Below are 24866 nucleotides of genomic sequence, written 5' to 3'. Positions count from 1 at the left end.
TGGATATTGTATGAAATTTTTTAAAAAGAAAGAAAAAAGAATGGAATGAAGAGAGCAGAAGTTAAAATTTATTTTTGTAATTCCTTTAGCTCCTAACTTGGCAGATGACTTTTAGATGTATTTTGGAGGCCACTGCTATTGCTTATGAAAATAATTGTTTTTTGTTTTACAGCGGGCAAATCAAATTAGCAGATTTTGGACTTGCTCGGCTCTATAACTCTGAAGAGAGGTAAGGCATTAATTAAAATTCCCTGTGGGAAATGGAAAGATTTTGTTTTCTTTGTTTGTTTTTGAGGAAGGGTCTCACTCTATTACTCAGGCTGGAGTATGTGGCGTGATCTTGGGCTCACGGTAGCCTCAACCTCTGTGGGCTCAGGTGATTCTCCCACTTCAGTCTCACAAGTAGCTGGGACCACAGGTGGGTGCCACCACACCGAGCTAATTTTTGTGTTTTTAGTAGAGTCACGGTTTTGCTATGTTGCCCAGGCTACTCTTGAACTCCTGAGCTCAAGCTGTCTACCCACGTCAACCTCCCAAAGTGCTGGGATTACAAGCATAAGCCACCGCACCCGGCCAAGAATCTTGTTTACTCCTGGATATTCTAGTGTTCTGCAAGTTGCAGCAATTGTCAAGAGTTCCCTAGTTATCTGAAATTATTACCACTTAGATTTTAGGCAGTAAATTCTTTCTAAATTCTTGAATCGTGTCTTGGCTGGAATAAATTAGAATGGAAGTTACTTACTTCTTTTTTTCCCTTTGTTTGTTTGTTTGTTTTTTGAGACGGAGTCTTGCACTTGTTGTCCAGGCTGGAGTGCAATTGTGTGATCTCGGCTCACTGTAGCCGCTGCCTCCTGGGTTCAAGTGATTCTCCTGCCTCAGCCTCCAAAATAGCTGGGTTTATAGGCGCCCATCACCATGCCCTGCGAATTTTTGTATTTTTAGTAGACAGGGTTTTACCATGTTGACTAGGCTAGTCTCAAACTCTGGACCTTAGGTGATCTGCCCACCTTGGCCTCCCAGAGTGCTGGGATTATAGGCATGAGCCACTGTGCCTGGCCTTTTTTTTTTAAATAGAGGTGCACTTTTGCTATGTTGACCAGACTGGTCTTGAACTCCTGACCTCAAATGATTTTCCCCTATAGGCCTCCCAAAGTACTGGGATTATAGGCATGAGCCACCATGCCAGGCCTGGAAGTTATTTCTTCATCTTCTACTTCTAACTTACTTTTGGAGTGTTAGGCTGCTATGGATTTGTTTTAACAGTCTCATCTTCAATTGGCAGCTATTTCTTTTTTTTTTTTTTTTTGGAGACAGAATTTTGCTCTGTTGCCAGGGTGGAATGTAGTGGTGCGATCTCAGTTTACTGCAATCTCTGCCTCCCAGGGTTCAAGCTATTCCCCTGCCTCAGCCTCCCAAGTAGCTGGGACTACAGGCACGTGCCACCACACCCGGCTAATTTTTTGTATTTTAGTAGAGACGGGTTGCACCATGTTGGCCAGGATGATCTCAGTCTCCTGACCCGGTGATCCACTTGCGTCGGCCTTCCAAAGTGGTGGGATTACAGGTGTGAGCCACTGCACCTGGCCCAATTGGCAGCTATTTCTATTTGCATTTCGTTATATGAATATTCTTCTTTTCTTTCTTTCCTTTTTTGTTTTTTTTTAAGATGGAGTCTCACTCTGTTGCCAGGCTGGAGTGCAGTGGTGCGATCTTGGCTTACTGCAATCTCGCCTCCCAGGTTCAAGCCATTCTCCTGCCTCAGCCTCCCAAGCAGCTGGGACTATTGCCACCACACCTGGCTAATTTTTGTATTTTAGTAGAAATGGGGTTTCACCATGTTGGCCAGGATGGTCTTGATCTCCTGACCTCGTGATCTGCCTGCCTCGGCCTCCCAAAGTGCTGGGATTACAGGCATGAGCCACCGTGCTTGGCCATGAATATTTTTCATCAGAAGCCATTGTAAGTTTATGTCATGGTTGTTTTTTATATTTCAGTCGCCCTTACACAAACAAAGTCATCACTTTGTGGTACCGGCCTCCAGAACTACTGCTAGGAGAGGAACGTTATACACCAGCCATAGATGTTTGGAGCTGTGGGTAAGGTTCTGTTAACTTTTTCTTTTGTCTGTGAATTACATATTGTTGACTTGTACTTTGTTTTCTCTGTACATTGGCTTTTTGCAGCTCTTCTTAAGTTCAGAAGTATGGGGATAAACTTTTGGCCAGATTTCTGGGAAATCTGTTGAATATTTCTTAATGTCAGAGACACTTTTTTCAAAAAACAGATTTCTTCTTTTTTTTGTTTAAACTTTGTTTGCATTGGGAACCAAATAAGAAATCCAGGTAAAGTTCATAGATTGCAGTTGATGACATCAAGTCTTTTAATTTTACTTTCACCGTCTATGTTACCTAATTTTGATTTATTTTGGTTTCTTATCATTTCCTTAGAAGAAACTAGTTCACTTGTCCTATCCAGCCACTTATGGTCTGGATTTCGCAGATTGCATCCTCATGGTATTTTTTTTTTTTTTTTTTAGCATGATTGTTTATATTTTTGTTGTTTGAGACAGAGTCTTTCTATGTTGCCCATTCTGGAGTCCAGTGGCTGTTCGTAGGCATGATCATAGCATACTATATCCTTGAACTCCTGGGCTTAAGCCATCCTCCTGCCTCAGCCTCCTCAATAGCTGTGACGAAAGGCACTTGTTGCCATACCCAGCTTGTCTTTTTTACTTTTTGAAAATTGTAGGTGGATTAAATGTTGATTCCTAACCACCCACCCAGGGTCAGGGTAGTAGACCCAGAAACTACTTAACACTTGGTTTTGAGTTCTTCTTACAAAAGTTATATAATTAGTGGTACATCAACGTTGGGAGGTAGGGAGCAGTGGGAGCTTCTGCCCAGAGTACAGGCAATAAATGGATATGTTGTCTGTGGAGAATTTTAAAACAACAAAACAAAATAATCCAGTACAAACTAGTCAGCTTGCTTTTATGGCCTTATGAGGACAGTTTAAATGAGCAGATTTATATACACACCACTTTACATAATATGTAATTGTCCTTTTTTGAGATGTTATCAGTTATTTGGCCATTGTCCATATCTGTTAATTCATTTGTGATGGTTTTGTGATGGTCATATTCTAATTATATCATTTCTTATTGGAATACGTACATAAAAATAATTTCTCATCTATTTGGCTGAACCCAGGTATAAATAATATAGAAAAGGTAGGATAAAGGTTAATTCTTTCATTTTATTTAACAGTTTTCAAAATAATGAAGTAGTTCCTAGTATCCTTCAAAGATGACCAATGAAAAATGCTTTTTTTTTTTTTTTGGGTTTCATTATGAACTAGTGGATTTAAACGTATTTGATGTATTTTAATCCATTGTGGTTATTATCCTTACTCTTGTTCAAACTGTTCAGTCTTTGGCCAGTGGGAGCTTATTTGGCTTCTATTTTGAGTTCTTTGACACACCGTAGTAGTGTTATAGTAGAAAGCACCTTGTTTTTGGTTCCAACCTTGTCCTATTCATTTCCTGCCCCAGACCTGGAATCAAACATTTCTTTAAGGAGTCTTAGTTCCTTTTAGTGGAAAATGATATTTGGAAACTACAGTCTGTGTGTTGGGGCATGGATGTTTTAAATGGGCCATGTTTATTAATTCTGTCTTACATAGTGTGATTTATGCCCACTCACACACTGTCCTTGACCTCCATACTTTAGGATTCTGAATATATACTTCCTAGTGGAGCAAATCACTTCTTTCCATTCTTTTCCTTCCTCTATTAATGTCAGTCTTTAAGAGGAGCACTACAGGGGTTTTGTTTTAAAATTCAACAGAATGATGGAGAAAGAAGAAAGAGCATAATTTCTGTGGTAGCCTACCCAAATGAAATAAAGCTTTAGTTAAATTTTACTGACTCAAGCTGGGTGTGTTTTTGTTCTGGACTATTTGCTTTAACAGTATTAGCATTTAAATTGTCACAACCAGGCTCTAAAGTTAACGCCCCATTAAGATGCATGGGGAAAGTTCATAGCTCTGTTCGGTACTATTATTTCGGTCTGTGCAGCCTGCCACCTCAGTGCAGTAGGGAAGTGTTGATTACATAACAAAGATGTCTTCCCCACCAAAGGACTGTAAACCAAAAGAAAAGAAAACAAAAAAACACAATTTGAAATTAAAACTGCAGAAAGTTAAACGTTGTTCAAAGCCCAGTGACTCATTGAATTAAGATTTTGTTTGACTTTTGGTATGAATTTGCTACTTTGGTGATCCATGGTAGTCTCTCTGAAGATATTTTTATGGGATTTTTTATAGAGAATTGGTATGACAGTTCAGTGTGCAAATTAGAATCAAGAGGAGAAACTAGAGAGACTAGTACAGCAAATTATGCCTGGAGTCTGAAAACCTAGTGGCTTTTTTTTTTCTTTTTTAAATGTCTCTCATTTTACCTGCTGTGACGACAACACTGCACTTAGAACTTGATGTGGCAGTTAATGTTGGAAACAGAATTAAATTGTAGATTTTTTTCTTTTTATAGAGTTGGGATCTCACTATGTTGCCCAGTCTCATCTCAAACTCCTGGACTCAAGCAATCCTCCCACCTTGGCATCCCCAAGTGCTAGGATTACAGGTGTCAGCCACGGGCCTGGCCTAAATTTTACTTTTCCATCTCTGAATAGGGTTTGAGAAAATGTTGGAAGTAAGAGGTCTTTAAAGTTGTTTTAACATAATTTGTTTAAAAGTCTAAATTCTAACGGGAGAGTGCTACTTAAAAAGCTAGGTTTGGGCTGGGTGCAGTGGCTCACACCTGTAATCCCAGCACTTTGGGAGGCTGAGGCAGGAGTTCAAGACCAACTTAGCCAAGATGGTGAAACCCGGTCTCTACTGAAAATACACAAAATTAGCTGGGCCTGGTGGCACATGCCTGTAATCCCAGCTACTTGAGAGACTAAGGCAGAGAATTGCTTAAACCCGGAGAGAGAGGTTGCAGTGAACCAAGACTGCGCCACTGCCCTCCGGCCTGGGCGACAGAGGGAGAATCTGTCTTAAAAAAAAAATACTAGGTTTGTTTTGCTTTCTCAAATTAAGTCACACTAAAGAATTTCAAAGTAAACCTATAAATTTGGTTTTGTATTTGTCTCACTTCAAAACATAGGTCAGACAGATTCATTGACTATTTTTTTCTTTCCCCACTTTAAAAAAGTAAAAAATTTCAGGCCTGTAACAGAAAGTATAGAATATTCATGTAATCTTTTGTTTTCTTTCTTTCTTTCTTTTTTTTTTTTTTTTTTTTAAGGAGATGTGGTCTTGCTGTGTTGCCAGGCTGGCTGGCTTCAAGTGATCCGCCTGCCTAAGCCTTCCAAAGTGCTAGGATTACAGGCATGAGCTACCATGCTTGGCCTTTATTTTAATTTATTTTGAAATAATTTCAATGTATGGAAAAGTTATAAGAGTACAGAAAGCTATTATAGTACAGAAAATGAGTACAGTGTAGCCTTATCAAATTCATTCAATATTTAAACTTTTTTTTATTGAAGTATACAATAAACTGCATATATTTTGATATGTTTTGACACAGTATATCCACCAGTAAAACCATCAACACAGCCAAGATAATGATCACCCTCCACAGTTTCCATGTGGCCTTTTGTAATCCCTTTCTTCTACCCACACCCTCCCATTCCCAGGCAAACCATTGTTCTGCATTCTGCACTATAGATTAATATCCATTTCTAGAATTTTATGCAAATGAAATTATATAGTATATACTCCTCCCACTCTTTTAATCAGCATAAAAGATTAGATTCACGAATTTTTAACATCTTGCCACATTTGCACATCATATAACACATACATAGAATAAAATGTTTGTGTTTATATATGTACACACCACATATTTTTCTGGAACTATTTGAAAGTTTTTGCATATATCATGCTGCTTTCCCTCAATATTTAATTTATAGTCCCTAAGAACAAAGATATCCTCTTACACAACCACAGTACAGTTATCAAATTCAGGAACTGTGACATTGATATACACTATTTTTATTTAATGCATCACTTCAGTCTACATTCCAAATATATTCCAGTTTTATCAGTATCTTAATAACGTCCCCAAAATAATACTATATCTGATACAGGATCCAGTTCAGAATCATGTATGACATTTAGATGTCATTCTTTTTATTTATTTTTTTGCGGGAGACTGGGATTTGATTATTACTCAAATCAGTCTCCAAGTTGTCATTTTTTTCTTTTCTTTGAGACGGAATTTTGCTTTTCTTGCTCAGGCTGGAGTACAATGGAGCGATCTTGGCTCACTGAAACCTCCGCCTCCTGGGTTTAAGCCTCCCAAGTAGCTGAGATTACAGGCATCTGCCACCATGCCTCGCTCATTTTTTGTATTTTTAGTACAGATGGGGTTTCACCATGTTGGCCAACCTGGTCTCAAACCACTGACCTCAGGTGATCCACCTGCCTCGGCCTCCCAAAGTGCTGGGATTACAGGCGGTGAGTCACTGAGCCCGGCTCTTTTGCCCAGGCTGGAGTGCAGTGGCAGGATCTCGGTTCACTGCAGCCTCTGCATCCTGTGTTCAAGTGATTCTTCTGCCTCAGCCTCCCACATAACTGGGACTACAGGTGTATGCCACCACACCTGACTATTTTTGTATCTTTAGTAGAGACGGGGTTTTACCATGTTGGCCAGGCTGGTTTCAAACTCCTAACCTCAAATGATCGGCCCACCTGGTCTCCCAAAGTGCTGGGATTATAGGCATGAACTACCATGCCTGGCCTTTTTAATATTCTTTAATCTAGAACAATTCCTTAGCCTTTATCTTCCCTGACATATTTTTGAAGAATACAAACCAGTTACCATAAATACTCCATACCCAATATTATGTTCTTATCAGGATATTTATTGTATTTGTACTTAAATAGACTGTTTGCCTCACATTGATGATGTTAGTTTTGGTTAAAGTATTCCCTTCCCACTAGTTACTACTAATTCTTTTTTAATTAATAACAAATTTGTGGGGAAATACTTCGTCACCATGTAAACATGTCCAATTAGTGATGGACTTTCACTCTTATCGCCCAGGCTGGAGTGCAATGGCACCATCTCAGCTCACTGCAACCTCTGCCTCCCACATTCAAGCATTTCTCTTGCCTCAGCCTCCTGAGTAGCTAGGATTACAGGCACCCACCACCACGCCCAGCTAATTTTTGTTTTTTCAGTAGAGACGAGGTTTCACCGTGATGGCCAGGCTGTTCTTGAACTCCTGACATCAGGTGATCCACCTGCCTTGGCCTCTCAAAGTGCTGGGATTACAGGCATGAGCCACCACATCCACTGGCAAAGTTGTTTTAATATAACCTATTTAAAAGTCCAACTGGGCTGGATATGGTGGCTCACGCCTGTAATCCCAACACTTTGGGAGACTGAGGTGGGAGCATCACTTGAGCTCAGGAGTTCGAGACCACCCTGGGCAAGATGGTAAGACCTCGTCTCTAAAAAATAAAAATAGCCAAGTGCGGTGGCTCACACCTATAATCCCAGCACTTTGGGAGGCCGAGGCTGGGCGATTACCTGAGGTCGGGAGGACTCTTGACTCCCTTTCTCTGCTCATAGAGTGTCCTTAATAGGTGGCAAAAGTTTGATATGCTGGCAAATTTAAATCCTTATACTGTCTGTTACACTGCAATAAATATTTTCTCTTAGGAAACTCAGACACTGAAGTTTGGGGCTAGTTATATTGGTTGCAACCCAATACATTAATAATATAAAAGATTTTTGAGGCTCTTTGTATAGGCTCTAAGAGTTTCTGACCTCTCAATTTTACCTTTTCTAGATGCATTCTTGGGGAACTATTCACAAAGAAGCCTATTTTTCAAGCCAATCTGGAACTGGCTCAGCTAGAACTGATCAGGTACAGCTGTGCATGTGTTTAGGAGTGTCCAGGTGTGATAGGTAATCTCATCCTTCAGTTTCTATCACTTTCCAGTCATTCTGATTGAGTTTATGTTTCTTATGTCCGAGTAAATTTCTTTTTACTCAGTCAGGTTTACCATATATTTTATCATGGGTGATACATATAAGAAATTGTATTTCACCTCATTTTTAGGTCTTACCTTGTCTTACCTTGCATAATTTTTATTAGCTTTTCATATAAAAGCATGCCATTTCAGGATGGCTCTTCCATTCATAGCTCAGATTAGATTAAATTTATTCAGCAAACATTTATTGAGCCTTTTGTACAACAGATTACTTTTTTGTTTTGTTTTTTATTTTTACAACAGATTACTTTTAACATTAAACTTTGGGATTCTGAGATAAATAGTTTCCTGCCTTCAAAGAATTTAGAGTTTAGTAAGGCATATAGCATGTAAATAATTATAAAATGCAACCTATAATAGAAAATTTGGGGAAGGCCCGGGATTGGGCTGGAATTTGGGTGGGGGTTTTTTTTTTCCCCAATAAAATTAAAGGGAAGAATATAGTAGTCTAATATAGACTTTTTTTTTTTCCTTTTCTTTTTTTTTAGACACAGGGTCTTACTCTGTCACCTAGACTGGAGTGCAGTGGCATGATCATAGCTCACTGCAGCCTCAAACTCCTGCACTCAAGCGATCCTCCCCATCTTATCCTCCTGAATAGCTGGGACTATAGGCATTTGCCACCACACTCAGCTATTTTTTTTGTTCATTTGTTTTGTAGAGACAGGGTCTCATGATGTTGCCTGGGCTCAAACTCCTCGGCTTGAACTCCTGGGCTCAAACAATCCTCCTGCCTTGACCTCCCAAAGTGCTGGGATTATATGCATGAGCCACCACACTAGCCTAATGTAGACATTTTTTAAAGGTGATACATAACTCATTTTTTTATTATTTGGTAAACTATCAATTATCTATCAAAATGTTCAGGCTATACTCTCTTCTCATCTCACAATTTACCCTATAGGGATACTATAGGACCAACTTAGCCCTTTGTAATTAGTGTTAATCAAACAGAACAAAACTGGTAATGAAAACCTGTATGAGAGGATTAAAACATTTCACAATCCAAATAATGTAGATCATTTAGGATTATTATCCCAGTATTTCTTTTTCGCTCTGTTATAACCAGTTCTTTCTGTTGTTCTGTTCCTCTCTGTCCTTAAAGCAGTGATGTCATACTTTCCTTTATGCATGCCCTCTAATGTAATAAGCAAAGATTCCCCAGACCTCAGGAGGTAATAATTTCTGCTTCTAAAACTTCCAGAATTCATGATGCTGACTCACTCACTCTGTTGTTCTTGCTTTTTGCTTTGTTTTCAGCCGACTCTGTGGTAGCCCTTGTCCAGCTGTGTGGCCTGATGTTATCAAGCTACCCTACTTCAACACCATGAAACCGAAGAAGCAATATAGAAGGCGTCTACGAGAAGAATTTTCTTTGTGAGTTTGGCAAAAATGTACATCTCATTTCTGTGTCTGGCTGGTGTTGGGACTTGACTTTTTCCTGGTCTGGGGAGTTAATGTTGTCCCAATTTATTATGGCAACACAGTGTAGAAAAACATGTTGGTTTTGAATAGTATATGAGTTTTATCATAGCCTTTTGTAATTTTGTCTTATTTAGACAATAGAAAACCATTTTATTTTTAATAATATATAAATTTTCTCATAGTCTTCTTGGTATTCCCATGAGAAAAATAGAATGGAACTGTTGGCTTCATGGGTTTTTTTTGTTTTGTTTTGTTTTTAAAATTGAGACAGGGTCTTGCTCTGTTGTCCAGGCTGGAGTGCAGTGGTATGCTTAGGGCTCACTGCAGCCTTGACCTGCTGGGCTCAAGCAGTCCTCCCACCTTAGGCTTCTGAATAGCTAGGAGCAATTCTCAGCAATTCTCAGCCTTCTGAGCAGGTAGGATTACAGGCATGTGTCACCACCCCTGGATAATTTTTTGTATTTTTAGTAGAGATGGATTTCACTGTGTTGGCCAGGCTGGTACAGAATTCCTGGCCTCAAATGATCCACTCACTTCAGCCTGCCAAAGTGCTAGGTGGAACTATAGGCATAAGCCACCATGCCCATCTTTTTTTTTAAGAGATGGTGTCTTCCTCTGTTGCCCAGGCTGGAATGCAGTTGTGCAGTCAGGGCTCAGTGAAGCCTCGAATTCCTAGGCTCAAGTGATCTTCCAATATCAGCCTCCCAAGTAGCCAAGACTACAAGGTGCACACCATTACACCCAGATAATTTTTTAAAAAATTGTAGAGATGAGGTATCACTATATTGCCCAGACTGCTCTCAAACTTCTGGCTTCAAGCAGTCCTCCTACCTTGGCCTCCCAAAGTGGTGGAATTACAGTTGTGAGACCCTTTGACACAAAGTTACAGATTTGAGAACTGTACGGTCATTAATGAACTTGTCCTTTCTGTGTTCTTTTCCATAGCATTCCTTCTGCAGCACTTGATTTATTGGACCACATGCTGACACTAGATCCTAGTAAGCGGTGCACAGCTGAACAGACCCTACAGAGCGACTTCCTTAAAGATGTTGAGCTCAGCAAAATGGCTCCTCCAGAGTAAGTGCTAGTAGCCATATTGTGACCCTAAACTTTCCTCTGGGCCTTAGAAGATGAGAAACTCATAAAAGAACCACAAATGCCCAATAAGTCCCAAATGAAGAGGTGTCCTTGTATTGTGGTTGAGGTTTATTTTGTTTTTTCTTTGTTGTTGTTGTTTTTTCTTTGTATAAGTAATAGATTTAGCTATCATACTTGTTCTAATTTGACTCAAACTATCTTCTTTTGTTCCTGGATCTCCATCCCAGAATATTGTTCCTTAGGGCCTCTTTGAAAGTGTTCCTTTTTTTGTGTGTGGGTTTTTGTGTTTGTTTTTTTTTTTTTGAGACGGCGTTTCGCTCTTTTTGCCTAGGCTGGAGTACAATGGCGTGATCTCGGCTCACCACAACCTCCGCCTCCTGGGTTCAAGCCATTCTCCTGCCTCAGCTTCCCGAATAGCTGGGATTATAGGCACCTGCCACCACGCCCGGCTAAGTTTTGTATTTTTAGTAGAGATGGGGTTTCACCATGTTGGTCAGGCTGGTCTTGAACCTCTGACCTCCTGATCCGCCTGCCTCGGCCTCCCAAAGTGCTAGGATTATAGGCGTGAGCCACTGTGCCCGGCCTTTTGTGGGTTTTGTTTTTTTTTTGGAGGTGGAGTCTCACTTTGTTGCCAGGCTGGAGTGCAGTGGCACAATCTTGGCTCACTGCAACCTCTGCAGGGTTCAAGTGATTCTTCTGCCTCAGCCTCCCAACTAGCTGGGACTACAGGCACCCACTACCATGCCCAGCTAATTTTTGTATTTTTAGAAGAGGCGAGGTTTTACCATGCTGACCTGGTTGGTCTCAAACTCCTGACCTCAGGTGATTCACCTGCCTTGGCCTCCCAAAGTGCTGGGATTACAGGTGTGAGCCATCATGCTCAGTGTTTTTTGTTGTTACTGTTGTTTTGAGTTGGAGTCTTGCTCTGTCTCCTCTGCCTCCTGGGTTTAAGCAATTCTCCTGCCTCAGCCTTCCAAGTAGCTAGGATTACAGGTACCCATCGCCATTCTCGGCTAATTTTTTTGTGTTTTTAGTAGAGATGGGGGTTTCACCATGTTGGTCAGGCTGGTCTTGAACTTCCGTCCACCTCAGCCTCTCAAAGTGCTGGGATTACAGGTGTGAGCCACCGTGCCTGGCCTTTTTTTTTTTTTTTTTTCCACTAATTGTAGAAATGGGGTCTCACTATGTTGCCCAGGCTATCTCAAACCACTGGACTCAAATAATCCTCCTGCTTCAGCCTTCCAAAGTCATGGGATTACAGACAGGAGACACTGTGCTTGGCCTCCTTTTTGCTCTTAACCATTCCTTCTTGTGGAATCATGCATGTCATACTGTGATGACCATGCATATCACACTTACAGAGACAGTTTCAGTTTTAGATGGTTTGCATCACTGCCAGGTTATTAAATTTTTTTTTTTTTAAATTCTGAGACAGGATCTCTCACTCTGTCACCCAGGCTGGAGTGCAGTGGTGCGATCTCAGCTCACTGCAACCTCCACCTCCCAGGTTCAAGCGATTATCATGCCTCAGCCACCTGAGTAGCTGGATTACAGGCGCCCACCACCACACCTGGCTAATTTTTGTATTTTTAGTAGAGACGAGGTTTCACCATGATGGCCAGGCTTTTCTCAAACTCCTGACCTCAGGTGATTAGCCTGCCTCGGCTCCCAAATGCTGGGATTACAGGTATGAGCCACTACATCTGCTAGGTTATTGAATTTTGATGTAAGAAATAATGATCTTTTGGCCAGGTGTGATGACTCCCGCCTGTAATCCCAGCACTTTTGGAGGGTGAGGCAGGTGAATCACCTGAGGTCAGGAGTTCGAGACCAGCCTGGTCAACATGGTGAAACCCTGTCTCTACTAAAAATTCAAAAAATTAAATGGGTGTGGTGGTGCGTACTTGTAGTCCTGGCTTTTCAGGAGGCTGACGAAGGAGAATCGCTTGAACCTGGAAGGTGGAGGTTGCAGAGGGCTGAGATTGTGCCAGTGCACTCCTGCCTGGGTGATAGAGTGAGACTCCATCTCAAAAAATAAATAAATAAAATAAATGAATAAAAGAAATATGATCTTTCAATGTGTCTCCCTTTCATTAGAATCTTATGAATGCCCCTGTATTGTATTGGAGCTTCAGAGGTTCACATCCCACATTCTAGCACATAAAAAGTCTTTTATCTGGCCTGGCACGATGGCTCACGCTTGTAATCCCAGCACTTTGGGAGGCTGACGCAGACGGATCACCTGAGATCATGAGTTCGAGACCAGCTTGGCCAACATGGTGAAACCTCGTCTCTACTAAAAATACAAAAATTAGCCAGAAGTGGTGGCACCTATCTGTAGTCCCAGCTACTTGGGGAGACTAAGGCAGGAGAAGTGCTTGAACCCAGGAGGCGGAAGTTGCAGTGAACCAAGAAGACACCACTGCACTCCAGCCTGAGTGACAGAGCAAGACCCCATCTCAAAAACAAAAAAAAAAAGGCTTTTATCTTTGAATTTATCACTGACAGTATTATAGTTTTGATGTCAAATTTGGGGGGCATTTTCTTACCTTAAGAAAGACTGCCTGTCTTAAAAACGGATAGGATTTTAGTTCATGAGTAAGTAGTAACTGTAAATCTGATTGCTCCAAAGAAATGTCTAAATTCATTTATTTTTTATTTAATTTTGAGACGGAGTCTTGCTGTGTTGCTCAGGCTAGAGTGCAGTGGCAACATCTCAACTCACTGCAACCTCCACCACCCTGGTTCAAGCAACCCTCCTGCCTCAGCCTCCCTAGTATCTAGGATTACAGGCACACACAACCATGCCTGGCTAACTTTTGTATTTTTAGTAGAGATGGAGTTTCACCATGTTGGCCAGGCTTGTCTCGAACTCCTGACCTCATGATCCGCCCGCCTCTGCCTCCCAAAGTGCTGGGATTACAGGTGTGAGCCACCGCGCTAGGCCAAATTTATTTATTTCAGTGGAATTTTGATACACTGAATATGACTTGAAATACATAGGAGTTTTACTGAAATTTGGGAACTCCTATTATAGAGAGATGTTTATAGTAAGATTTGACCTACTTGGTCTGTTTGTATGGGAAAGTCTGGAAAAATATAGTAAGTTATATGTAGTTCTGACCTCCACAGATGAGGGAATTGATATCCAGTCATTGAAATTCAGTGGGCAGAAAGGGGAAAGAACTCGTCTTTCGTCCTCACAAACCAAATTACACATAAGTTGATTTTGCACAGAGATGTTTGGATCATGATATATGGTTCCAGGATTTAAATCACTGCCTTTCCAGATCTTCTGTGGACATTAACAAGCCAGCTATCTCTGTCCTCCTCTTTATTCCCTACTGAAACTTGACCAATACAGTTCCATATTCTTGTTTTGCCAAGGAAAGATAGTGTTTATATGGGAATTTATATAGCTGATCTGTACCTAGTATTAGCAATATTCTCCTTTCTCACTGTATAAATTTCTTGGACTTTTGTACTTTTATTTCCTCAGATTACCATCTGCCATGATTTCTTTTACACTGTTGTTACCTACTTACTAACTTTTCTGGTTATTTTTGTTTTTCTTATTCTTGACATTTCCCACAGTCTTTGCCTTCCTATTTTAATTCTTTGCTCCTCCCTTCATTCACTGTTGCATTCCCATACATATTTCCCCTTTGCTTTGTCTTTTTCCAGCCTCCCCCACTGGCAGGATTGCCACGAGTTATGGAGTAAGAAACGGCGACGTCAGCGACAAAGCGGTGTTGTTGTGGAGGAGCCACCTCCATCCAAAACGTCTCGAAAAGAAACTACCTCAGGGACAAGTGCCGAGCCTGTGAAGAATAGCAGTCCAGCACCACCTCAGCCTGCTCCTGGCAAGGTGGAGCCTGGGGCTGGGGATGCAATAGGTCAGTGCTGGAATGGGGCCTTTGTGCTATTACTAAGCATATTTGGCAGATCTGGAAGGTCAAGTGCAAGAAGTCTGTGTGTCTGTTTTTTAGCTTTGTCCAGTGAACTATTAGGAAAGAGCTTAATGTCCTCATTATGGGGAAAAGGAGATAAGCCAAGTTTTGTACATATGTTCCAGAAATTCTACAATAGATCATTTTCCTTTCCTGAAATATGTATGGAACACTGTATCTCAATTAGATTTGTGGCATAAATCAGTGAATTAGGTAAGCCAAATTTAATTTAAGGTTAGTATACTCATGACTTTCTAACACACATAATTTGGAGTCTTGCTTATGTTAGATTTGATAAAAACTTCATAGAATCTAATCATTTTAAATTGCAGTTGCTAAATATTGTTAGTTTTATAGACTGTTATTTTGATCTAAATATATCTAAAACTATTTCATATTGAACTATTATAACAAAGTAGTTCTCCTGTGTTACGACCAGTTTTTCAGAACAAAAGATTCTCTTTTTCTGGTTCACTCTCCCTTCCCTCTTCACTTAGAGCAATGGTTCTCAACACTGGCTGTACATTAGAATCATCCAGGAAGCTTTAAATATAGATAGGCCCATACAATTGCCATATCTCTAGGGATGGGTCCTGAGGCATCTGAATAGGAGAGATTGTAAAATCTCTTCTGGTAATTCTGATGTACAGTAAGGGTTAAAAATCACTGACCTTGAAGAATACAGGTAAAATGAAGTCACTTTTATGCACAATGCAGAGATGTTTTAGTTACCATTGCCTGTATTTTTAAAATGAAAGCATAAAGAATAACAAACTGTATCATGACATTTTGAGGTATGAAAAATGAGACATTTAAAATGAAACTTCATTTTTTGGATATTATAAGTTGCTGTTGCCAATTGAAGAAGGCAAAGGGCCCTTGGCCTGTCTCATCCTCTTATATTGGCTTCCCTATCTTTCCACAGGCCTTGGTGACATCACACAACAGCTGAATCAAAGTGAATTGGCAGTGTTATTAAACCTGCTGCAGAGCCAAACCGACCTGAGCATCCCCCAAATGGCACAGCTGCTTAACATCCATTCCAATCCAGAGATGCAGCAGCAGCTGGAAGCCCTGAACCAATCCATCAGTGCCCTGACGGAAGCTACTTCCCAACAGCAGGACTCAGAGCCCATGGCCCCAGAGGAGTCTTTGAAGGAAGCACCCTCTGTCCCAGTGGTCCTGCCTTCAGCAGAACAGACGACCCCTGAAGCTTCAAGCACACCAGCCGACATGCAGAATATTTTGGCAGTTCTTTTGAGTCAGCTGGTGAAAACCCAAGAGCCAGCAGGCAGCCTGGAGGAAAACAACAGTGACAAGAACAGTGGGCCACAGGGGCCCCGAAGAACTCCCACAATGCCACAGGAGGAGGCAGCAGGTAAACAGACCGGTCATGAATCTCATTGAGCTCAGGTGCTGTTGATCCTCTTAAAAATTTCTTAATTTTTTTTTTTTCCCCACATCAGTGGCCTTGGTTTCAGTTATTCTGTAACCTAGTCTACAGGAGAACATAGCACCAAGTGATGTATTTCTTGCTTGGCTTCTTTTAAGTTTAAAAGCTTCCCAAAGCACTTTTCCTATACTGATTGTTTTTCTACTTCCCAGGAGATAGGTAAGTAAAGTCCCTGTGTTCTAACCAAGGAAACCACAACTATAGCTAGTGATGTATCTTGAACCACTGTGTGTGGTGGCAAACTAGTCCTAGCACTTGGAAATCTGACTTCCAAACAATCCATTATCAGCCTATACTTCTTGACTTCTAGTGGAGTGGATGCTGAATACCAGTGTTTCCTGGAAGATACAATCAAGAAAACTCTAATAAAATATCATTGTTAATTTCCTGATGAATAATTGGGAATTTTTCTAAGTAGGTAATTAACACTATACATTTCTTTTCCTGAAAATAATAATGTATAAGAACAATTCATTTAAATCTGTTTCTGATAGAAGCAATTGAATGGACCCCAGATCAGGAAGTGAGTATATTATAAAGGAAAAAAAATAAAAGAAAAATGGTGATAAGTTATACTTTAGTCTCACATGACCATACCATGCAATTTATTAGAGGGAAAAGCAATTTAAATTCTTTAATTCTGATTCACAGTCTATTTGTGAAATCTCTAAAAGTGTTTTTAAGTCCTTGGAAATTCTCACTGTCCATGAAGACCCCATGAATTGGGGAATAAGAAGAGGCTCAAGGGCTGAAGAGGTATACTAATCTTCAACTTTAGGGTCCTACGTTCTCATTTCTTATGAAATGGTGCAGAAAGTATATGCTTTAAGGCCTGGCCTATGGCCAGAAGTTGTTGGATTTACTTTTCAGAGGAAAGTGTAAAAATGCCATAACTAACTATTGCAGTCACCCCCTGGATTATTCAGCTGGTGCCTCTGCAGTGGCTCACTTGTTTCTCTCCTGCTGTCTCTATTTGGCCATTTCGCTGTTAATTAGCACTTCCACCAGAGGGCAGACTTTATAAGCCAGAGAAGGTGATAGCCTATCAATTTGGCTCCTGTTTTGCTATTCTGTACTTATTGGGAAGGGTGACAGTCGAAATCTAATGAGTAAAATGAAGTATGTATGTGGATTTTTGTTTTTTTGTTTTTTTGAGACAAAGTCTCACTCTTGGCCAGGTTGGAGAGCATGGAGTGCAATGGTGTGATCTTGACTCACTGCAACCTCTGCCTCCTAGGTTCAATCGATTCTCCTGCCTCAGCCTCCTTAGTAGCTGGGATTGCAGGTACGCACCTCCACACCCAGGTAATTTGGTATTTTTAGTAGAGACAGGGTTTCACCATGTTAGCCAGGCTGGTCTGGAATTTCTGACCTCAGGTGATCCATCTGCCTTGGCCTCCGAAAGTGCTGGGATTACAGGCATGAACCACCACGCCCAGTCTGAAATTTTAAATTTATTTTTACATTTCAGTAATACATCCTTATTGTTGTCAATCCTAAAAGTCTGTACTTTTTTTTTTTTATTTGAGACAGAGTCTTGCTCTGTCGCCCAGGCTGGAGTGCAATGGCGTGATCTTGACTCACTGCAACCTCTGCCTCCTGGGTTCAAGCAATTCTGCCTCAGTCTCCAAAGTAGCTGGGATTATAGGCATTCACCACCACACCTGGCTAATTTTTGTATTCTTAGTAGAGACAGGGTTTCGCCACATTGGCCAGGCTAGTTTTGAACTCCTGACCTCAGGTGATCCACCTGCCTTGGCCGCCCAAACTGCTGGGATTATAGACATGAGCCACCACGCCTGGCCAAAAGTCGTGTACTTTTAAGGAGTGACAGCATTGATACTTTAAATCATAACAATATGATTTATAATTCATATTTTTTTAAATTCATTTAAGAAGTTTTATTAGCCTTACTTTAATAGCTTTTTTTTTTTTGAGATGGAGTCTCACTCTGTCACCCAGGCTGGAATGCAATGGCATGATCTCGGTTCACTATAACCTCTACCTCTCGGGTTCAAGTGATTCTCCTGCCTCAGCCTCCCAAGTAGCTGGGATTACAGGCGTGTGCCACCGCCTGATTTTTTTATATTTTTAGTAGAGACAGGGTTTCACCATGTTGGCCAGGCTGGTCTCTGCCCACCTCATTCTCCCAAAGTGCTGGGATTACAGGCATGAGCCACCATGCCTAGCCTTTGCTACTTTGGAATCAAAGTTTTATTTTATACATGTGAAGGAATTTGAGCTCAAGAGTTAGTTCTTTTAAAACATAATTAGGCTATTTACATAAAAGGCAGAGTTTGAATAAAAAATGGCATAGCTGGAAGAATGTAAGTTTAGATTATCTCACTTTTACAGTTATACATTTTTAAGTTATTTGACCTCGATATTAAAAAACCTTGTGTTACATTTTGTGTGTAGTCCAGAAATACTATTAAAAATAACTGGTACAATGATGTCCTTATATAGAGAGTGTTGAAAGCAAAAGGCTCTGAAATCTATCACTACTTCTAGTCCTGTTAGCCCTCCTTTTTCAGCATGTCTACTCTCCATGTTCAAAATTTTCCATGGCTAATTTTATGTCCGTAAATTCATTTTTGCCTGCTACCCTGTCAACCAGGCAATCAGTCAAAAAAAACTTGGGTGCGTACTATACATAGGGTCACCAATTCATTCCTGATCTGTCCCAGTTTTAAAGCTGAATGTTGACAACCTGGAAAACCCTCTCAGTCTCAGACAAACTGGGACTGTTGGTCACCCTACTTGGATGTTACTTGTAGCACCTCACCTCATCTTTTATACTGTACAACCTTACAATTTTGTAGTGTGTTCAGAGTGCTTTCATCTGCATGCTAAGGGAATACAAACTTATTTACTGATTGTCTTTGCAAAATATAATTAAGATAAATATGCTACAAAAATATCTAATTATAACTAAAAACTTTTTGGCTTGTTTTGAGTAATGACTTTATATCACAGCTTAAATAATGGAAGAATGACATATATATATATATATATTTTTTTTTTTAATAAGCTTCCATAGGGAAAAGAAAAATTGGTCATTTGGAAGATATCCCAAAACATTAAATTTTTTTCTTCAGCAGGATGACTCTCAATTTTCCAAAGGCATTGTTCTGACTATACTTCTGTCTCCGTGGTTTTGTATGTCCTCAAACTCATACCATTTTATATCTCTCCTCTCCTGACTTGGCAGGAGTTCATTATCAGACAATGTTTATTATGCTTAAGCACATTTAGGCAGCAGTGGAAGAAAGAAAGTCTGGGGAAGTGGTTCAAGAAAGACAAAAGAGTATAGTGTGAATTCAATACCTTTTTAATTACTCAGTTCTGGTCACTATCTCCAAGATAAACAGATGTTTATCAGCAGTTCATTCTGCATGACACTGCTATGGTGATTTTTTTTTTTTCATAGCATGGAAAAAATGCGGGAGGTAGGAAAACAAAATAGAAAGTTATGATGGAAATTACTTTAATCTTTAAAATTACTGTAACATAGGAAGCTGAATGACAATATGGTAATTAAAATCCTTTCAGAATATCATTTTGGGGAGAGGTGACTAAAGTTTGGAGAAGCAAGTATATTTTTATACATGATAGTAATGAAAAGTTTTTACTTTATCTCTCCTATATATTAAGTTTTATTTCAGGTTAATCTGTGTCATGAAACATTCTGTAAAATGTGCTAGCAAGTCCACACAAGGTCTCTGTCGTACACCAAGATTATATCCTAGAAATGTGACCACCAGCATGTATATTGTTCCCTCTCATCTTCCTTCCTTCTGCTTTGTTTTAATGTTTCCATCTAACAGCAAAAAGGGGCAGGGAGGCTGCCAGCAGCCTGCATATTAGAACAGTTCTTTAAAGGAAGGAAATGGAGGAAATTTCTCAGACAAAAATCAGGATAATCATTTGAAACCTATGATATTTTTACACTAGCTGTTAGATCCAGAAAGCAACTGTTTTACTTTTAGTCACTTGATTTATTTATAATTGCAATTTCCTGATCCCAAGATTTTATTCTTTATATATCTGGTTACTTACACTGATATTTGTTTATGTTGCGAAGTGTGTGTGTTTGTGTTTATAATCACATGTGCTTTTTAAGATGGTGTTTAAAAGAAGTAACCCTTCCACAGCATGTCCTCCTCACATTCTTCCACCAGAGAAGAGGCCCCCTGAGCCCCCCGGACCTCCACCGCCGCCACCTCCACCCCCTCTGGTTGAAGGCGATCTTTCCAGCGCCCCCCAGGAGCTGAACCCAGCCGTGACAGCCGCCTTGCTGCAACTTTTATCCCAGCCTGAAGCAGAGCCTCCTGGCCACCTGCCACATGAGCACCAGGCCTTGAGACCAATGGAATTCTCCACCCAACCCCATCCAAACAGGACTTATGGAAACACTGATGGGCCTGAAACAGGGTTTAGTGCCATTGACACTGATGAACGAAACTCTGGTCCAGCCTTGACAGAATCCTTGGTCCAGACCCTGGTGAAGAACAGGACCTTCTCAGGCTCTGTGAGCCACCTTGGGGAGTCCAGCAGTTACCAGGGCACAGGGTCAGTGCAGTTTCCAGGGGACCAGGACCTCCGTTTTGCCAGGGTCCCCTTAGCATTACACCCGGTGGTCGGGCAACCATTCCTGAAGGCTGAGGGAAGCAGCAATTCTGTGGTACATGCAGAGACCAAATTGCAAAACTATGGGGAGCTGGGGCCAGGAACCACTGGGGCCAGCAGCTCAGGAGCAGGCCTTCACTGGGGGGGCCCAACTCAATCTTCTGCTTATGGAAAACTCTATCGGGGGCCTACAAGAGTCCCACCAAGAGGGGGAAGAGGGAGAGGAGTTCCTTACTAACCCAGAGACTTCAGTGTCCTGAAAGATTCCTTCCCTTTCCATCCTTCCATCCAGTTCTCTGAATCTTTAATGAAATCATTTGCCAGAGCGAGGTAATCATCTGCATTTGGCTACTGCAAAGCTGTCCGTTGTATTCCTTGCTCACTTGCTACTAGCAGGCGACTTACGAAATAATGATGTTGGCACCAGTCCCCCTGGATGGGCTATAGCCAGAACATTTACTTCAACTCTACCTTAGTAGATACAAGTGGAGAATATGGAGAGGATGATTACATTGAAAAGTAAATGTTTTATTACTTGATTGCCTGCACTTATTGATCAGAAGAGAGAAAGAACAGTTTCAGTTTTGAGATGGCTCAGGAGAGGCTCTTTGGTTTTTAAAGTTTTGGGGTTGGGGGTTCTGTGTGGTTTCTTTCTTTTGAATTTTAATTTAGGTGTTTTGATTTTTTTTCCTTTAAAGAGAATAGTGTTCACAAAATTTGAGCTGCTCTTAGGCTTTTGCTATAAGGGAAACAGTGGCCTGGCTGATTTAAATAAATGTTTCCTTCCTCTCCACCATCTCACATTTTGCTTTTAAGTGAACACTTTTTGCCCATTGAGCATCTTGAACATACCTTTTTTCCAAATAAATTACTCATCCTTAAAGTTTACTCCACTTTTACAAAAGATAGGCCCTTCTCCCTGCACATAAAGCAGGTTATAGAAAGTGGAATTCTCGGGGAAGTAGGTAGACTTTACCCAGTCTCTTTCCCTTTCTGCCCATGTGTGCACGTGTTCTCCCTCTCCCTCCCCCCTCTTGCTCTCTCTGCCTCTCCCTCCCTCTTTCTCTCTCTTTCTCTCTTTCTCTTTTTCTCTTTTGCTCACCCACTCTTGCTCTCTCTTTCTCTCTCTTTGAGGCATTTGTTTGGAAAAAATTAATAGTTGAGATGCCCAAGAACCTGGGATAATTCTTTATTTTTTTTGAAATAAAGGAAAGGAAATTCAGACTCCTACATTGTTCTCTGTAACTCTTCAATTCTAAAATGTTTTGTTTTTTAAACCATGTTCTGATGGGGAAGTTGATTTGTAAATGTGGACAGCTTGGACATTGCTGCTGAGCTGTGGTTAGAGATGATGCCTCCATACCTAGAGGGCTAATAACAGCATTTAGCATATTGTCTACACATATATTTTTATGTCAAAAAAAAAAACACCTTTCAAACGGAGCATTATCATATTGTCAAAGAGAAAAACAAATCCTGAAGATACATGGAAATGTAACCTAGTTTAGGGTGGGTATTTTTCTGAAGATATATCAATACCTGACCTTCTTTAAAAAAATAATTTTAAAACAGCATACTGTGAGGAAGAACAGTATTGACATATTCATGTCCCAGCATGTGTATCCTGCCAGTTCTTTTAGGGATTTTTCCTCCAAAGATATTTGGATTTGGTTTTGGTAAAAGGGGTTAAATTGTGCTTCCTGGCAAGAACTTTGCCTTATCATAAACAGGAAATGAAAAAGGAAAAGGCTGTCAGGGTGGGATAATTTGGGAGGCTTCTCATTCTGGTTTCTATTTCTGTGTGAGTACCAGCATATAGAGTGTTTTAAAAACAGATACATGTCATATAATTTATCTGCACAGACTTAGACCTTTAGGAAACAGGTTAGCCCCTTTTTACAAAGAAAAAGCAAACATGCTTCAGCATCTTGGAGGATAAGTTTCATGTTTCAATGCCAAGTTCTTATTTTTAAAAATAAAATCTACTTAGAAAGGTGCATTACTTAAAAAACAGAACTTTAAAGAAATGAAAGAAGAACCCTCTTCAGATACTTACTTGAAGACTGTTAATGAAATAGGTAGATAACGGTGTGTGTATTTCTTTATTATTCTCTGGTTTTTTTATCTGGCCTTGCCTCCAGGGCCAAACACTTATCAGAAAGAGAACCTTCTAGCCATTTTGGCATTGATGGCTTTTTATACCAATGCGTCCAGTTAGATTTACTAGGCTTACTGACATGCTGTTGATAAATTGCATTAAAGTTCATCTGAACCTCCTGTCTGTTGACTTCTTAGTCCTCAGACATGGGCCTTTGTATTTTAGAATATTTGAATTTGAATTATTGGGCCCCACTCCCTGTTTTTTATTAAAGAACTTGAGCCTGGGATACTATTAGAAGTATCTATTCAGTGAAAAAAAGTTGGTTTCCCATCAAATATAAATAAAATTCTCTATATATTTTCATTGTATTTTGGTTATCAGCAGTCATCAATAATGTTTTTTCCTCCCCCTCCCACCTCTTATTTTTAATTATGCCAAATATCCTAAATAATATACTTAAGCCTCCATTCCCTCATCCCTACTAGGGAAGGGGGTGAGTGTATGTGTGAGTGTATGGGTATGTATGATCTCATCTCACCCCACCCCCATTTTGGGAGTCTTAACTTTTAAAATTAAAAAAAAAAGTTTGGTAATTTTGACTATTTCTAAAAGCAGAGGAAAAAAACTTATTTAAATATCCTGAAATCTGTATGGAGGAAGAAAAGGTATTTGTTAATTTTTCAGTTATGTTATCTATAAACATGATGGAAGTAAAAGTTTGGCAGAATTTCAGCTTGACTATTTGAAAATTACAAACCCAATTAATTCCATTCAGAAGTGGTTTTGTTTTTGTTTTGATTATTGTACAATGAGAGATATTAAGTCTATTAAATACATTATTTTGAACAGATGAGAAATCTAATTCTGTTCATGAGTGGGAGGCAAAACTGGTTCGACCGTGATCATTTTTGTGGTTTTGAAAACAAGTATACTTGACCCAGTTTCCTTAGTTTTTTTCTTCAGCTGTCCATAGGAACAATAAGTATTTGAAAGCAACATCAAATCTATACTTTTAAAGCAGGGCAGTTAGCACAAATTTGCAAGTAGAACTTCTGTTAATTTATGCCATAGACATCACCCAACCACTTGTATGTGTGTGTGTGTATATAATATGCATATATAGTTACCGTGCTAAAATGGTTACCAGCAGGTTTTGAGAGAGAATGCTGCATCAGAAAAGTGTCAGTTGCCACCTCATTCTCCCTGATTTAGGTTCTGACACTGTATTCCTTTCTCTCTCTTGTTTTTGACCCCCATTGGGTGTATCTTGTCTATGTACAGATATTTTGTAATATATTAAATTTTTTTCTTTCAGTTTATAAAAATGGAAAGTGGAGATTGGAAAATTAAATATTTCCTGTTACGATACCACTTTTGCTCCATTGCATTTACTTCTTAATCTCTACCCTCTAAGCATATCTAATTATGTATAAAATACATTTTTCCTCCATTTTATCTTAAGGGTTCTCTGTCTAGAATCATTATAGACTCATATACTCCCCCTCCCCACAAAAAGTTATTAGGATTTGAAGAGGTGCCTCTAAACACTAGACTAGGAGCTAGAGAATAAAAAATGAGTGGGAAAAACCATAAAATGTGATTTTTTTTAATAGAAAAGTTATACAAATAATGGTACCAAACCATCAAAAGAGTTGAGCTTCGTGTACCCTGACTCCTCCTGACAGGAGAGGTAAGTGGGTTTGAGCTCAACTGTCATCAAGGGAAGTTGGTAAGAGGCTGTTTAGACCCAAAGGATAGTCTTAAACCAGGCTCTCCACCACTCCACCCCACCCTACCTCCGTTCCCACATTGTTACAGTGCAGTCAGCCTGGGGATTAGTGTACCTACCTCTTGAGATTTCCTGATGCGTTGCCAATCCAGAAAGTGAATCAAAAAGTTGCTTAAAAGTTAAAATCCCTATTGTTCCCCAAATCTGTCCCATCTCCACCTGAAGACAGAATAGCTTCCCCTTCTATTTTATGGCTTAGAACACAGGATAAATTTGCCCTTGTATGTGCTGTAGTTGTGCTAGTTAGGACAAATAGGTAGAGAGCAGATAAAGTCCACTAGGAGAAAGAAAGATGGGAGATAGGTATCTGGAAGTTGTAAATGGGGTAAGCAAGTTGTATAAGAAGGTTAAGGGATA

At 40.0% G+C, this 24866-nt stretch overlaps 1 protein-coding gene across 5 annotated transcripts in view; it reads left to right on the top strand.

Moving 5' to 3' along the window:
* Positions 1 to 24088, top strand: part of CDK12 (cyclin dependent kinase 12) — a 72853-nt gene extending 48765 nt beyond the window's left edge. For 3 of the 5 annotated variants that reach the window (XM_012451942.2, XM_021670544.2, XM_012451941.2), the window contains 8 exons: positions 173 to 229; positions 1995 to 2096; positions 7860 to 7937; positions 9325 to 9441; positions 10435 to 10566; positions 14272 to 14483; positions 15463 to 15915; positions 20145 to 24088. In XM_012451942.2, the coding sequence (XP_012307365.1) occupies positions 173 to 229; positions 1995 to 2096; positions 7860 to 7937; positions 9325 to 9441; positions 10435 to 10566; positions 14272 to 14483; positions 15463 to 15915; positions 20145 to 20857 (1864 nt within the window). In that variant the 3' untranslated portion in view covers positions 20858 to 24088. Of the gene's footprint in view, positions 1 to 172; positions 230 to 1994; positions 2097 to 7859; positions 7938 to 9324; positions 9442 to 10434; positions 10567 to 14271; positions 14484 to 15462; positions 15916 to 17227; positions 17296 to 20144 lie in introns of all 5 variants that reach the window. The other 2 variants (XM_064369200.1, XM_012451943.2) reach the window with 2 other exon arrangements.
* The last annotated feature ends 778 nt before the right edge of the window (positions 24089 to 24866 follow it).

The sequence above is a fragment of the Aotus nancymaae genome, unplaced genomic scaffold, assembly GCF_030222135.1.
Source record: "Aotus nancymaae isolate 86718 unplaced genomic scaffold, 86718_ANA_hifiasm-v0.15.2.pri h1tg000089l, whole genome shotgun sequence".
Lineage (NCBI taxonomy): Eukaryota > Metazoa > Chordata > Mammalia > Primates > Aotidae > Aotus > Aotus nancymaae.
Note: the sequence above shows the minus strand (reverse complement) of the source record. Positions and strands in the feature narration are given on the sequence as shown.